Source organism: Carassius auratus, chromosome 6, assembly GCF_003368295.1.
Source record: "Carassius auratus strain Wakin chromosome 6, ASM336829v1, whole genome shotgun sequence".
Taxonomy (NCBI): Eukaryota; Metazoa; Chordata; class Actinopteri; order Cypriniformes; family Cyprinidae; genus Carassius; species Carassius auratus.
The window spans coordinates 22,224,683-22,241,399 of NC_039248.1; the positions used below are offsets into that span (position 1 = coordinate 22,224,683).

The 16,717-nt window shown below is 34.6% G+C and overlaps 1 protein-coding gene across 1 annotated transcript; it reads left to right on the forward strand.

Moving 5' to 3' along the window:
• Positions 1-135: 135 nt before the first annotated feature.
• On the forward strand, positions 136-10,770 carry traf3ip2l (TRAF3 interacting protein 2-like). The gene is made up of 11 exons (XM_026265640.1): positions 136-301; positions 1,434-1,518; positions 4,156-4,838; positions 6,218-6,260; positions 6,397-6,464; positions 6,783-6,880; positions 6,986-7,054; positions 8,979-9,092; positions 9,175-9,249; positions 9,509-9,680; positions 9,713-10,770. The coding sequence occupies exons 2-10, from the start codon at positions 1,487-1,489 to the stop codon at positions 9,653-9,655; spliced, it is 1,329 nt and encodes a 442-aa protein (XP_026121425.1). The 5' UTR covers positions 136-301; positions 1,434-1,486; the 3' UTR covers positions 9,656-9,680; positions 9,713-10,770.
• The last annotated feature ends 5,947 nt before the right edge of the window (positions 10,771-16,717 follow it).

Below are 16,717 nucleotides of genomic sequence, written 5' to 3' on the forward strand. Positions count from 1 at the left end.
TCGAGTGATTTACAAGCACTTTGTATCGGTTCTAAAGAATAATTATAAAGAATCTAGGCTACTTGAACACTTCGTTCAACACTAGTGGTATTGTTGAAGGCAGATAAACAAGCGCTCTGAGTCGAGGATGTGCTTTCTGGGAAGTGGGCGGAATTTGTGGTGTGAGTACGCAGGTGTTGAGAAACTTCCAAACAGTATGTACATCGACTGCTACTGCTCGTGTGCTCTATATACTGTCCGATTTTGTACACGGATATTAGAGGTATCGAAATTAATTCACGCGACTGTTTCAGCTGATCAGGTATGTACGTGTTTTATATGACGTCATCGAGTAGTTTGTCACGGACGGCGTTGGTGTCTTAATTTGTCGAATAATTCATATGAGAGCTGAGTGGGAGTTTTACTTTGTCTATGTGTTGTCTTTATTATTATTTTGTATTTAAGCTTATAATTCTTTTTCATATGGTTTTAGTTCTAGGAGGTGTTACCTGTATAGCAATATGTTGCGAAGGTAGCGCGAAATGTGAGCCACTGGGTGGGATGTAGCCCCGCGGCACTGACACGTTGCTATTTTGGGCGAAATATTTACAAAATGCTACTTAAAAACTTTGGTAACACTTGGATTTCAAGTGTCCATGTTACAAGTTACATGTACTTACTATTATAATAACAATAAATTATGCATAATTACATACAAGGAACCCTAAAACTAACCCTAATTATACAGTATGTAGTTAATTAATATTCTCGGTACTTAAATATATAATTACATTTAAGTTAAAAGGGACACCTTAAAATAAAGTGTAACCAAAACTATCATTATTATTATAAGAAATGTTACTGAAATGTCCTGTTTAATGCATTATGATAAAAACTGTATTTTGACGCTTTATATATATATTATTTATATATATAAGCTTGTGAATGTATAGTAGTCTTTAATCATTTCATTTATGCATTTTTTTATTAAACGTCAATCATCATCTACTTAATCTATCAATCATTTACTGAACTTTTCAGAAAGGATAATGACATTATTTAACTTTGTAAATCTGTGTCAGTAAATTCTATATTTTAGTCACTGTAAAAAATATGTATAATATAGTGTTCAGTGTTATGCTAACCTTCTCTGCCTCTTTTGTGCTTTTGATATTGACGGCCTTTATTACCTATGATTTCCCATGTCTCATTTTGGTTTCCACTGCATATTGAGGTGTTTTCCGCTGATCTGTAAAGTGCACTGAAATTCATACTGTAAGTTGAGAAAAGAAAAAAAAACTAGAGAGAGAGAGAGAAAAAATCCCCTTAGCATAATTGTGGGTTCCTGTATTCAGTAGCCAAAAGGTTGCTAGTTTTTCTCAAATGCAGTTTTATTTAACAGGGAGATCATCATTCAAGGTTCCCTGTGTTCTTATCTTATTAATTTATTTCAGATTGCTGACTGGGACTATGGAATGGCTGCAGCTCTTTTGCATCAGGCACAAGAATGATGCCTTCTTCGCAGTGCTTGCAATATAGGTAAAATATACATCTTATAATTACAGAAATGGTCATTAATGTACTCTATATGGACAATATTAGGACACAATTATTGTATTCATGCGTTTCAATCAGACCCATTTCCCTAATCAATTAAAATCAAGCATCCATTCTGCATTTACAAACATTTGTGAAAAAAACAAATTGGCCATTCTGAAGAAAATGGTGAATTTAGGTTACGAAAAATCAGTTTGTGAAATTTAATCCCTACTAGATAGTCAATGGTCAACTGTAAGTGCTATTATTTTAAATTCAGAATAGCATTTAGAAATGGCAGCCATCAAGCAGAAGACTGTAAAGCCACAGAACGGGGTCAGCGAGTGCTGTGGCACATGTTGCACGAAAGTCACAAGCACTATGCTGATTTCATAGTTGAAGAGTTCAATGGTTGGATGAATTTAGTGTGAAATATTTGACTGGCATATTCCGAGCCCTGACTCAACCCCATGAAACACCTTTGGGATCAACTGGAACAGAGTTTGCGAGCCAGGCCTTCTTGTCCCACATCAGTGCATTACCTCACAAATACTCTGTGAATAGAAATGTGGCGGTATTCTGTAATGCGATATATCATGGTAATAAATGTGCACGATATTGTTATCGTGAGCACTTCTAAATACAGTGAATAATTATATATTACAAATTATTCAGAATTTGGGATGCATTTTAAAAATACTTTTCCCATCAACTGGCCAAAATGCACAACACCACTGTATGCTGCTTGAAAAATGTGTGCGCTCTGATGTAAATAAGCACGCAGGAGAAGCAAATGTAGGAAGACGTGAGAGATGCGCTGAATGAAAGCACATTCACACGCAGATGGCGCTAAACTGCAGAAAATGCAGCCCTTACCCCATAAATAAAGCAGCTGGCTACTTTCTAAAACATTTTTAATAGATTTAAATAGCCATTCAGATTTGTGGATTTGCTATGGTGTTCCTCAGAATGCCAAATACTTAAATATTTAGACTTAATAGACTATTAATTTTCAAACTTTCTTTTAATTATTTTAATCTGGACTACAACATGCCCTAGATATTGTTTGAAAGTGTTTTGGCTCTTTATTGTTCATTCACACAATACATTAGGGCTTCATTAGTTAACATTAGTCAATTCATTAGTTAACATAAACTGCCAATGAAAAATTATTCTAAACATTCATTCATCATTAATTCATATTCATTCCAATATTTAATAACACGTTGATAAAATCGAAATGTAAAACTGTGTTATTTAATTAGCTAACATGAGCTAAGACATGTATTTTTTTAACAAAGATGATAAGTTTCTGTAGCAAATGTAGCTATTGTACATTGTGAATGTTAATGCATTAACTAAGGTTAACCAATGAGGTAAAGTGATACCTATTTTTTTTCTTTTTTTGCACTTTAATCTGTGTAAAACATTTAACTTTATAAATTTTTCTGTATTGCTTTATTGTATTTTTCAGTTATTTTTGCTATAAGAAAAAAGTTATTAAACCGGTTATACTGTATTATGGCCCCTTTTTAAAACTGAATTTCAACACTGTGATAATACCGTATACTGTGATAAAAGCATTAGCAATTAATCGCAACATGAAAATTTGATACTGGCTTGTCCCTCTCTATGAATGGGATAAATTGCAAAAACTCTGTTAATGTGTATGTATTTAGAATGCAATGTTATTAAAGTCTCAGTTGATGCAATGGTATGGTGTCCCAATACTTGTGTCCATAATAGTGCGTGTTCTAATATTTATTTATTTATTTTATTTTTTCAAAGCCAGTTTGTGGAAAGCCAAATTTCGTTTGCTTAGCAAAACTAGTTTTTACTTGCATTTGGTGAATTCCAAGTGTTCGTTTTGGACCCTGTAATGCTTTAAACATATGATCATTGTTTCCTATTCTTGTGTTGTGGCATTTTACCTCTTAGATAAAGAAGATGTTTTTTAAAGTTAATTTTGAAAACAGAAACACCTCTTGTGTATTGTGGATAGCAGGTCGGTGCATGTGACACAATATTGTAAAAAAAAAAATCCCACACACTTCTTGAGCTTGCAGGTTTCTTAATACAATGCTCAAACAGAAAGGTTTTTTTTAACTAAAATTAAAATTATAAATGAACACATTTATAAATATTGATTATATTGCTTTATTCAGTTTTTACCCTTTCTTTATCATTTGTTTAATGTTTGAAATCATATTTAGTGTGACAATTGAATTTCAAATGTTTTAATCTAACAGTGATAAGAAAAACAAGATACACTGTCAACTTAAAGATACAAGATATTTTTCAAAGCTATTAAACCATATGCAAATGTTCCAGGAATATAAATGGAGCCACAACACATTACTTTCCCAAAACTGCCACTGGGCTGTCTTTATTTATTGCCCTGTTTACAGCTTTAATCTGGCACCAGTAGTTATTAAAATGCCTAAATGTTTTTTTTTACTTATTTATAATGAAACTGCAGTTTTATTATATATTAGGAAATCTGCTAGCTACAGTATTAAATGTATACATTTATTGGGGGGGGGGGTATTTTTGTGTGGTTGTGTTAATTTTCAAATGTTAATATTTCCTGTAAGAGTGCTCAAGAACTCTTGTGTTTTATACTTTTTCCTCACTTTCTAGGTATATTTATCCCTTTGGCCACTACAGTTTACAATCCCTCAACTTTCCAGAAGAGAACGTCGAGACTATGGAGAAAATCATTACTGAGGACTCCATCTGTGGCTCAAACTCCACCGATTCCCAGCTTTCGCACGCAGACTGTTGCATGTCAGGAAATGAGTCCTCTTTGAGCACACAGGCTGACTTTAAGGATATCTGCAGAGACAGAAAGACCAACTACAGATCCACACAAGCCAGTTACAGCCCTTACCAGCCCCCGATAGGTCTACCTTCCGGCTACAATCCCCAGACGCCCTTTCCCAGTCAGACAGAAGTATTTCCAAGCACCCTAGGGCCGCATAACAGGGACCTACTCCACTCGAGTTCCATAGGCAGCAGTTCGATGGAATATCCCAGTGGCAACCTCCCCTCTTGCTTAGTATCTGAAAATTACTGCAGTTATCCTGGGGATTCCAGCTACTCTTGCTCTCCAGACAGGCACAGCTTGGGAGAGGGAAGTCTGGAGCAGCCGCGTTCACTGCGCTCTATCCCAACTGCGTTCGCGCCTAACAACTACTGCATGCCTCCGCACCCATGCGTGTCCCGTGGGCCCCCCTGCTGTAGTCAATACCCTGTGGATGTGTATCAAATGGATCAGGGCTCTCATTATAGGGCACATTACAACATGCCCTGTTGGCCTTCACGTAAGTCTCAGTTCTCTTTTAAAATTTTATGTCTTTTATGAATGACTCATAAGTGAGTCAGTTTCTTTCTTTTACATGGAACTTGTTGATTTGTCAGTCGCATTATAATTGATTCCAACTTTCAAGCCTATTGTCATTAAAATTGCCTCATACGTTATCTGTTGAAATTTATCCAGCCTGTGCCAACCAGATTCAATTGCAATAAATGTTTAGAACCAGTTTCCATTTTAAAAGCGGCACCCATGTTAGAAGATGAAACATCTAAATATAAGGATTAGATAATGCTCAAAACTAGACGTTGGAGCAAATTCACTAAGCAAAGCATCAGTTTATGTGTGGTGCTCAAACCTACATTTTATTCACTGACCACCCACCACCCACCCATCTGACTGTCCACTGACAGTCCATCTAACTTACTATGGGGGGCCTTTTTGGTTTTGGCAAGCTGATTGGTTGCCCCTACTAAATGACCAATGGTATTTTTTTAACTCTAAAAATAATTAATTAACAAATTGATAAAGAAAAGCCTTTGATTAAACGACAAAGAAGAGCAATTGGCAAAATCTAGTTTACAATGTAAATTAAAAAAATGACAGTACTTTTAACCTGCATTTTTTTTGTGTGTGTTATTTAACTACATTTAAAAACAGGAATTAAATAGTTTTCATGTCAATTTATGTTCCCACTTAAAATTCTTTACAAATTTGTTTTATTAACTTCCTTTTAAAACATTAATTAAATTAGTTTGTCCATTTAAAACGTAGTTTCAGTTATGAAACTGATCACTTATTGCTTCATTTTATGTATAAATGTCACTCCTAATCCTCCATAGATTTTAGTGTGAAACAGTTAATGGTAAGCTGTTGCCATTGTTGTTGTAATTTTACTAAAAATAAATGTTAGTGCACATTTATAGTGAACATGGTAGCATTAAAACATTATAAATGGTCATGGATCCATGTTTTAAATATTTTACTTGATCTGTAAAGTGTAAGTGTAACTCAAATTATCAGGTTAAACCAATTATACAGTATGTAATAAGAGTTTAATCCATTTATTGAGATGTTACTGTATCATAAACTACTGTACCTGACAAAACATTTTGCGAGTATATGCAGCAGGGCTCAACATTAAAGCTCGTCTGGGACAAGTGAAGGACAGGTAAAAGAGGCTTTTATGCCCAAGTAGCCTGAATAAAGGGGCAATAACAAAAAATAACTAGGGAAGCAGCAAACATTTTTAATTTATTGACAATAACAAGTTGAGGCTCACGCATCCTGGCAGTGTGTTGGAGCGATAAATGACAAGTGCATCAAGGCTTCATGTCGAACCCTGTGCATATTCACATCTCACTCATTTCCTCATTTAATGTCCAACAGGCCCTGAAAACAGCAGACAATCAGCCTCAGAGTTCACGTATAGGTAATGTGTGATGCAATTAATATGGGACAGCCAGTCTTGTGTTGTATTGTGAATGATTTTATAGGCTTCTGATGTTCACTAATACAAAAAAACGCAGCTTTCTGAAGTCTTTTTGCAATGCTTTGATGTCTTCCAGTGGCCACACCTCCCCTCACCCGCGAGCTAAACTAACCCCAAGCACAGCCCCTCTATCCCTGGAGCAGAGTAAGTGTAAATAGTTGAGTAACACTGAAAGAATTTGAATAAGATCTGTATGCCAGTAACATCAGACTATAAAAAGCAAACGGCGCTTCTTGTTCACTCTTTGTTATCTCTTCTTCTTCAAGGTGATTCTAAAGTGTTTACCAAAAAGTCTTTATGTGCTAAAACTGGCTATATATACACACAGTAGATTGATTTTATTTCATGGCACTTTTAAAAAAAAAATCACTCCAAATACCTGTAATATGATATATAATATAAGATCTTGAGTTATATTTCTGGCAAGAATTGTATGCTCTTTTTCACTCTTGATTATTGCAGGGAAGGTGTTTGTTACATATGAAGCAGACAGTGAAAAACATGTCAAAGAGATCATCAACTTTGTCGCCCTACTGAGACACAATGGTTTCTACACTCACGTAAGACAAGCAACCTGTTCCAGACATTGCCTTGCAGTCATGCTTGTTTCCTGATATAAGGGTCTGCCTGAAATCATCTTCACTCTCTTTGATCTTTTTGCACAGATTGACATGTTTGAACAACAATTCAAGAGCATAAGCAAGATTGACTTCATGGAAAGATACATCAGCGAAGTAAGTAGAAACCAGGCCTGCTAGTATTTCAGAGAGCGTGTTTTTCCTAGTTTGACTTACGCACCAGAAGATCTAGTCCACACTGCAGGTTATTCTGGACTGTATAACTCTAGGGCAGCTCAAACAGTTTTAGTTTTACGTGGCATTTAGGATCATGTTTTTTGGAATAAGATGATATGACAATAATAGACCAGAGTGAAAAATCCATATATAATTAGTGGCACAACACCCTCAAAAAAGAGTGGAAAATGTATTTAGAAGGATTTTTTATTTAAAAATTTAATTTATTCCTTTGATGGCAAAGCTGAAATCTTTCAGCCAATACTTCAGTCTTCAGTTTCATGAAATTTTCAAAAATCATTCTAATATACTGATTTGGTGCTCAGTTTTAATAATGGTTCTTATTACTGTCATTGTTGAAAACAATGCTACTTAATGTTTTTGTGAAAACGATGCAATTATACAATTCTTTTATGAAGAGATGGTTCAAAAGTGTTTAAATATAAATCTTTTGTAACATTATAAATGTCTTTATTGTCGCTATTGATACATTTAATGCATCCTTGCTGAATAAAAATGTTAATTAATTTCTTTTTTTTTTTTAAATCATACTTGCCACTTACTTTTTTAATAGTAGTTTATCACGGTTTCCACAAAATATTAAGCACCAAAACAGAAATGTTTACTGAGCAACAAATAAGCAACTTATATTAAATAGCATATTCAAAAATATTCCGGAGAGACATTCAAATAAAAAAAAACATTCAAATATTAAAAACATAAAAAAAGTTTATTTATTCCAATTTGCTGACTGGTGTTGGATTAATTTAGGCAACTAGTGCGTTAAAACTAGTAAAATATTTATTTCTATTATTATTATTATTATTATTAGTGATCTTTAAATTTAATATGTGTAAATGACAGTAGTGCCCTTTTCTTATTTATTTATTTATTTATTTGCTGCTTCTTGGTGTAAATAAACTTTTCATCTGCAATCGTTTATTTATTTTTGTTTTCCTGAATAGACTTTCACTGCTATGATATTGATACAAGGTTACATGTATCTTTGGCTTCTTAAAAATGAAATGTTAATCCTAATATCATCAAGGACACGTGAACTCTGTCACCTCTTAAACAGAATAAGGCACAGCTGGGCAAACTTGTTCAATGGTTGCATTTATACAGCAATGTTTACTATTGAATCGCAAACAGTGGAAGAACTAACATCGCTGTTTATCATCAACACATACAACCTTTTCTGAGGTGCTCACTATTGTTGAGGATGTCTTCAGCTATCAAAAATCTCACTTTTTTTTGGTTCATTGACATTATATGTCTAATAAAATGTCACCATTTAACCTTAAAAACTTTTTAAATGGCAAGGATTGATCCCTGACATACTATTGAACATACAATCACATATTCCCTTTCAAATTCATGACCACAAGTGGTTGCTTTTGGGTGAATGCATTTGTGCTGAGAAACTGAACAGGTTCAACATGGCAGTGTCACCCAGTCGCGTGGTTCCTATTTGTTCTCAACAATATTTGCTTCTAAATGCATACAGCCAGTTTGAGCTTGGACATGATTTATGTGACCGATATTTGATGAAAGTATGATGGCAGGAAACAATCCAACAAACTTTTAATATTATGCTATTGTAGGAGGAAGAAAAGAACATTTAATAAAAAAACACGTGACCCTCAAACATATAATTTTAATTAAGAGCTGAAATGGGGGAGGACAGATTCCTGGCATAATTTTTAGTTTTTTTTTACAAGAAAACTGTCACCTGCACTGAGAACGATAAACCTTGCATGTCTAATTTCAGTAGATTTAGTTCTTTCCTGATTATCTGAAGTAATTGTTCCCTCATGTCCATTCAGTTGTCTAATTTTGTGCGTTTGTGTTCTGTTCTGCACAGAAAGACTATCTGATCATCATAGTCATTAGTCCAAAGTACCACGAGATTGTGACCAATGCCTCGTTTTTCATGGAAAATGATGAAACACTCAACACCGTCTACATACACAAGCAGGTACATCCTGAGTGGAACAGAATGTAGCTTTTTCCTTATTTTTCTTTGTCAGTTGATTCATAAGCGACCTTTTATCTTTTAGTTACAAAACGAGTTCATTCAGAACGGTGCCAGGAATTACAGATTCATCCCCATCTTGTTTCCCGGTGCCAAGAAGGTAAAACTGCAACTTATAAACCCAATTGCTTAACGAACAGGATGTTTGTGTTTGCACAAGTACTCGCTCAATGAGCCAAGATACTAATTTGCGATTAACTATTATGATAACAGCAAAAGACATTTGTGATTGTTTGTACAGTACTATAGTTAAACCCAAAGGATTGTTCCATTGGATTCCACTTCAATCCAGTTCAGATGTAATGATGCCTCGTTGTTAGTTTACAACATTTCTGTGTCTGTTTCTTTCTGTCTGTCAGTGCCACGTCCCTTCATGGCTTCAAAGCACACAGATCTTCACCTGGCCCAGAGACCGGGATGACATTCTTCGTCGACTCATGCGTGTTGAGAAGTACAACCCTCCACCCATAGGAGAGCTGCCCACCATTGTCTCCATCCCAATTTAGTTGGCTAGGTTTGTTCCTGTATGTAGACCCACAATATGCCAGTTGTAAACAGGCCTGGGATCCGTTTTAAATTTGTTTACCCCTCTGAGCAACTAGATTGAGTGTTTAATTTTCTAAAATCCCTAAAGCTACAGTTATTTGATGTAATCTTAATAGAAACCTCATGTCATAATTAATATTTCACAACTCATCAATGATGAATACATCAGAATGTGTCCCGACATGTAGAAGAACTGCAAATGCGTATTACATATGTATTAAGTTCATGAGTTAAATAAGCTTGAGTGCTGATATTTGTAATTTACTGTAGCTCAGTTTTGTTCTTTACTTTGTATTAAGCTGTATCAAATCACAATAATTTCGGGGAAAGAAAAGATCTATTGTCAGTTGTGTAGTGATGTGCTTCCACAGAAGTTGCATTCAAAACAAGCGGCTTTCTGTTGGTCATTGACAAGTCCATACGACGAACTTAAACTCATTGTGAAATCTGCATGGGGAAACCTTTTGCTCCATGCCAAGTTCTTGATCTTGTGGATTTCTATTGAAATCAAATTTTTCCCGCAAACATTCAGTGAACAATGATAAATATAACCACACCTTTGGAGTTAATTAAACTTTCTGTAACAAAACCGATAGCTATTACATTTTTGTTAAAATATAGAATAACTATAGTAGGCCAGAAATCTTCAAAGACATAAACCTTTTCATCATGCTTCTTTGCTGTTGAGTGAACCTGAAAGAAGCCAGTAATACAATGCCTTCACACACTGTAAAATTTATTATAAACAAAACCGCTTGTGCATTGTGCCTTAGGATTTCCCTTTGAATCATTAGAAATGTGCCAGAAGAAAAAAAAAAAAAACTTTTTATGTTGTGAGCTTCACATGGATATTTCATGTTCTTAGATGATCAGTTTTTTAAAAAATAAACCCATTTAATAAATGAAATAATCTGGGTGTTTTGTTATACAACCTTTACAAGAATAGACAGGGCTTTGAGGGACAAAAGCACAACTCATCTCAATTCAACCTTTTTTATAGAGCATATTTTAAAACAATAGGAGTTAAACCAAATTCTTTACTGTACAAATTCAGTTAATATAACCACACTCATAGAATTATATACAAGTGGCAGTATTTTAAAGTAAAAATGTTTTTCAAAAAAAGATTTGACAAGGGTAATCTTACATTTAATGGAAGCTTGTTCCATATTTTAGGGCCTACTATAGAAATGCATGTATAGTTTAAGGTAGAGTGTTATTAAATGCACTGGTGGTGTTGGTTCAATCAAAGAAACTGAACTGAGTTGAAGATGCTTGGGAGTTCATCAATTAGATAACAATGGGCGTGTGTATGAATGCATGTTTATGTAATTGCAGTTGCCAATTAAAAAAAGGTTGAATGCTTTGTGCTTTGCCAGAAAATATGGCATGGCGTGCAAAACAATACCTGCCTGAGGCTACAGCCACATGCTCTAGAGACTCAAAATTCCTCACTCCCATAGTCTTTCATTTCTAAAAGACAAAACCTGTATTCCCATCTAACTGCCCAGTAGAGTTATGCAGACTTTTAACACTGTTTTTAGCAATCTTGACAGGTGGACGCACACACCCTTTAACAAACAGGGTTTATGAAATGATGAAATATATCTTGAAATGCAATATAGGTTGCTCTTGGATGAAAGCATCTGTAAATGTAAAAAGGATAATGCCAGTCTTGTATTAATTTTCACTGAAAACAGTGTATTTATCATAAAGTATTTATGTTTTTTATTTATATTTACAGGGCTGTCAAGCAGGAGTTTCAATGGAAATAACAACTGAAAAAATATTTTTTTTTTTCCACAAAGCAATTTTTAGGGTCACCTTTTTGAAGTTTGACACGTCTTCTGTTGTGTCTCATGGAATAACGACACACCGTTGAGTAAATAATGTCAGAATTTTTCATTTTCAGGTGAAATATATCTTAAAAGCTTCTGAACTAAACATATCAACACACCTGTCAAATCAAAGGATAGTAGTGATGCAGGATGGACTAGAGAGCTCAATCCATTTAGTTTGGGTCTTCAAGGAGTTCCTGAAGGTTAATGAAGCCCCATTAAACAAAGTGTAACCCTTCCTATTGAGGCTTATCAGAAATGAATTATTCTAAATCAACCGTAACAATATAATCAAGAGGATTTGGTCATAGAGAGGCTGACATAGTCCTCATACGAACAATATTAACAGTATCCAAAAATGATTTGCTGAGAAGAAACGGTTATCAGATTGTAATTAAAATGAGATGAGAAACAGAATGATTGATTACTCAACACAGTGACAGAAAAGGTTATGGGAACAGGAACTCCAACTTAGTCTTTTTTATAGCTGGTTAATTTCTAGATTAAACAAGTTCATTCCAGGAATATGTCATCCATCAACTACAACACAGCTCTGTGAAATATTTTGAAGGCTTGTCAGTGAAAATATGAAGTGACAGGGTTTTACACCTTCACGTTCATTTGGAAAATCTACAGAGTCTAATTATCACTGGCAGGACAATCTTTACTTTATTGTGCCTTAAGATGGCACTCTTTACATGTGCTATCAGATATTCTATAAGAAGTCAGATAGCAGGCCTACTTAACATTATTGTGGTGGATTCTAGGGCTAGCTTTCACACTGTCATACTTTTTACCCGAGTGAATGTTTTCCAAGTAGGTTTATTTTTTGCAAGTCAGTTCATGTATAATCACTTAACTTTTAGTGTTATCAGAACACAAGAGCAGGGCCGGTGGTCACTTCTATTTAACTGACATGTAGTCCATCTTACCTATGATGTTTGTACATTAACATATATCAATATATATGAAAGTCTTTACATTCATGTTTTAATTTTTAGCCAGTGCAGTTGAAATTATACCTACTTTTGTTTCTCAAAAAGTTAGTTAAATATATTATTCTGGTTTTTGTGTCCTCCAGCAACACTGCTGTCCACTGTGATCTTTAAAAACAAATAACGGTTATATTAATTTTTTCCCTTCTAATACCAAATCAATACTGCAGGGGAATTTTTTTTTTTTTTTTTACTGTACATTAGCATTGTGACCTAATTAGAAAATCATCCTAATAATAGAAGAAGCTGCATTGCTGTGGCTGTCCTTCAGGGGGCACTATCTCATCAGGGCTTTGTTTCGGATCGTTTGCAGTTCCACCCAGAATTGAAGGTTTCACACATTCTATTTTTACACTGCTGAATAATTCAATACAGAGCCATATATGATCAGTGACATTTCCTCTTTTCTAGCAGTCTGACAATGGGGTTGCATCACTTGATCCTCGATGTGGAGTCTAGAAAGTGATGTACAGCTGTGAAGCTATGAATAGCTTTGTTCTAGGACACAAGATGACATAAATGAATTTGTACAAAATGTCCAAAAAACCTACCTCGACTTTCAACTTTAATTGAGTCTGTTTACAGAGATGATATAATGATGCTAAATAAATGATGCTGTCATAATAGATTTATTTGAGCATATTCCGCAACAGTCCATTGCCATGCTACTGAACCCCCACTGGATCAGTGACACAGGATTTCATCATTAAATTCCAATTTAATATGTGCTTTATGGCAAATAAGGACAGTAATATCAAAGAAGGAAATGAACTCTCCTAGGAAGAAAAAAGAGTGTTCAAATCTCATTTTTGACGCTTCCAAAGGCCCCGTATTTCTTTCGTTTTGATTGCATTTGGTGGGAGTGTTTTATAGGAGTTACTTCAGTAAGTATCTGGGGAGTAATTCTGCGCCTGAAATCACGGCTGCTGTTTTGTTCCTGCAAGGGGAAACCGGGTGATCCTTAAACTTGCCAAGTGTTGTTGCCATGGTAACATCACAGTTCATCAAGGTTCGGTGCAATAACAGGAGCCAAAGTTTAAATGACAATTATGGACTGACGCAAACTACTAAGTAATGGCACAATAGCATGCTGGTACTCAACAACTAACCTTGATGAAATGATACTGTAACCAGGGGTGTACTTTGTACTTTTTTTTTAAATATACAATTGTTACAGTTTATTATTACTTATTCTTTCTTTTTAAAACCATCTAATAATGGTAATGAGGATCATGTGACTTCTTGTGACCACCATCCTAGTAGCCTAGCTAATAGTGAGCTTTCTTTTTAGATGTTTAGTTCTAATGAATTGTGATTGAAGTAAAATGTAAATTCTATAAGAGCCTAATTAAAGATAAATATTAGGTGCTTAACATTAAAAATAATAAAGTTTTAAAGGGAGATTCACCCAAAATGAAAACTGTCGCCATTTACTCAACTTCACGTCATTCCAAACCAGTATGAATTTCTTTCTTTTGTGAAACATAATTTGAGAAATTCAAGACGTTTTTTGTCTACACAGTAGAAATCTAGGGTAAATAAAATGGTTTGGTAACATTCTACAAAATCGTCTTTTGGGTTCAACAGAAGAAAGCCATTTGGAACGACATGAAGCTGAGGAAATGTTGACAGAACTAATTAGCAGTCACTTTCCAGCAGTCCATCTCAAAATCAGTGCTTTACTGTCAAGTGCTTTTCTATCTGACAAAAATGCATTAGTACGTTTGTTGCATTTGTCGTGAATTCAGTAATATCTATCAGTACTCGTTTCGGTTTTATTTATTAATTCATGTACTCCAGTTGAAGGCCCTATGACCCATGTGATCCAACTTTTAAGGGGGAATTTGAGTGCCAGATGGGCTCGATTTTTCCCTGGCCAAATTTTAATAGTCCAGCCATTAACGTTAATTTTACATTTTACGATTGCAACTAATAAAAGGCTGAAAGTAGCTTAAAGTATATATAAAAAAAAAAACAGTAGATGCCCTGTAATGCCTGTTATCATTCTCACTACATGGACCTCATTTTGGTCAGTGGAATTCTAATGTGTGTTGTTCACAGCAGGTGAGATATGTCTGAGAAAACTAAATATGCCCATCCAAGAAACCCCTCCGGCTCATTTGACTGGCTGTTTTTTTCTGTGACTCACAAAGGAAAAGGCATTACATCTCTATAACAACTGACAAAGAAGCTTTATCCCTTTACATCAATGCAGTCAAGCTCAAAACTCAATGCTTAGGTCAGTCCTGTGTTTCAAGGGCCTCCTTCAGAAAAATAACTGCGTCTACAGCAGCAGTCTTTTGGGAAAAGCCCTCATCTCTTGCCCTGTGGGAAACAATGAAAGCTGAAATGAGACAAAAATCAAAGTAGTCATCTTCCCAGACCTGCTCTTCACTCAAGAGCGGAATGAGTCCTGACAAAAACGATTGAACTGGGTAAAAATGTGTCTTTCTGTATTACGTGTGACTGTCGGATATTCCTGACCTGTAATGAATTCATTTCTAGGATTATTTTGTATTGAGAACCTGTGTGCCAACAGTAATTAAACCTGGAGTATTGGAAAGAAACCAAAGCAAGGAAATAAACGAAATCCCAGTTTAAACCAATTTAATTCCAATTTATGAATCATTGCAGGGTTCCTCGGAGACTAACCCTCAGAATCACTCTATGTCTTTCTGAAGCCATGTTTCACAGTTCATTTTATACTTTGTTTTCAAGAGCTAGAAAGGGAAAGGAAGACGCAGGTATTTTCTGGGAATGGAAATAAGTCACTGTCAGTTACAAGGACTACTTTCAGTTATAGGCTATTGTATATTAATTTGTAGCAGACATTCTATGTACTTGTGATATGACATTATTAAAATGAATCATTAGCGTATTAATCACTATTGCACAGTGTAAGAAAAAAAACCCCACAGAATTAACTGAAATAATGTTAATATACCAAATAGCATTGTAATACTAATAGTGTATTGTAGTGCCATCCCAAAGATGTACAAAATGACATCCACAGACTTTTACTTTAACTGTTCCCTCCTGGTGAAATGATCTGCCCAGCTCAATACGAGCAGCTGAGTCCTTAGCCATCTTCAAGAAACACCTAAAACACATCTCCTCCATCTACACTTGACCCTCTAACACTAGCACTTATTCTATTTCTGTTTTATCTACTTATTTTTTATTTATTTTATTTTTTTACTTGACCATCTAACACTAGCATTCTTTATTCTTTTTCTATTCTACTTGTTTTCTTTTTTATTTATTATAAAAATAATTGCTACATGTACTGGGTTAGATTAACCACAAAGACTTGCCACAGCACTTACATATTATTGCTCTTTTGTTGGTTTTGTGTCTATTGTCTTCATTTGTAAATCTCTTTGGATAAAATAACTAAGTGTAAATGTAAATTACTAAAAACGTAAAAAAATATTTATAGTATACCGAAAACCACCTAAAAATAAATAAATAAAGCAATATGATCAAAGTTCATCACAAGTAGCTTGGACACTTCATAATGTCAAGGAATGTCAGTTTACTGAATGTAATTTTTTTGTTCTTCTTGACTATCAGTGAAGAAACTTGTGATAGTATTTTGCTGTTGAATTACAGCAAATGTCTTTTTAGATCTATTACAGTTTTTCATTTCATAGATTAGGGTAACATACCATTGACCAAAGGTTTTAACATGGGTCCTATTGTTAAAATTCTTATATTTATATATGGTTCAATGAACAAGGTGATACATATTTAGCATTTTACTGTACCTCATATAAACAAAGTATAAAATGAACTGTGAAACATGGCTTCAGAAAGACATAGAGTTGAGAACCAAAGTTGAGAACCACATTCAGTAACTGTTCTAAAGTGAAAGATATAAATTTACAGTATGTCTTAAAATGACACTTTATTACATTTCAAATGCAATCTTAAAAGAAGATAGGCCATATACCCCATGGTTCCAAGCAGTCAACATCAAAATACATCTTTTGGGTTTCTGATTTATTCAAATATAGTTCACTATAAACTCTCTATTTTAAAACATATCACAAACTGTCCTTATTTCTGTCTAAGTTTGCCCTAAGGCCAAGAATGGACATGAATGGCTGTCCATTATAAATGAGCATAGGATAGAAAAACTGGGTCAGTGAAAGAAAGGTGAAGGATTACATATATATTGTGCTATCTA

Bases quoted from the DNA above. Each gene is read 5' to 3' on its own strand.
- traf3ip2l (XM_026265640.1), top strand. From the start codon at position 1,487: ATGATGCCTTCTTCGCAGTGCTTGCAATATAG. The intron at 1,519-4,155 runs GTAAAATATACA...CTCACTTTCTAG, and splicing joins TCGCAGTGCTTGCAATATAG to GTATATTTATCCCTTTGGCC. The intron at 9,250-9,508 runs GTAAAACTGCAA...TCTGTCTGTCAG, and splicing joins TGTTTCCCGGTGCCAAGAAG to TGCCACGTCCCTTCATGGCT.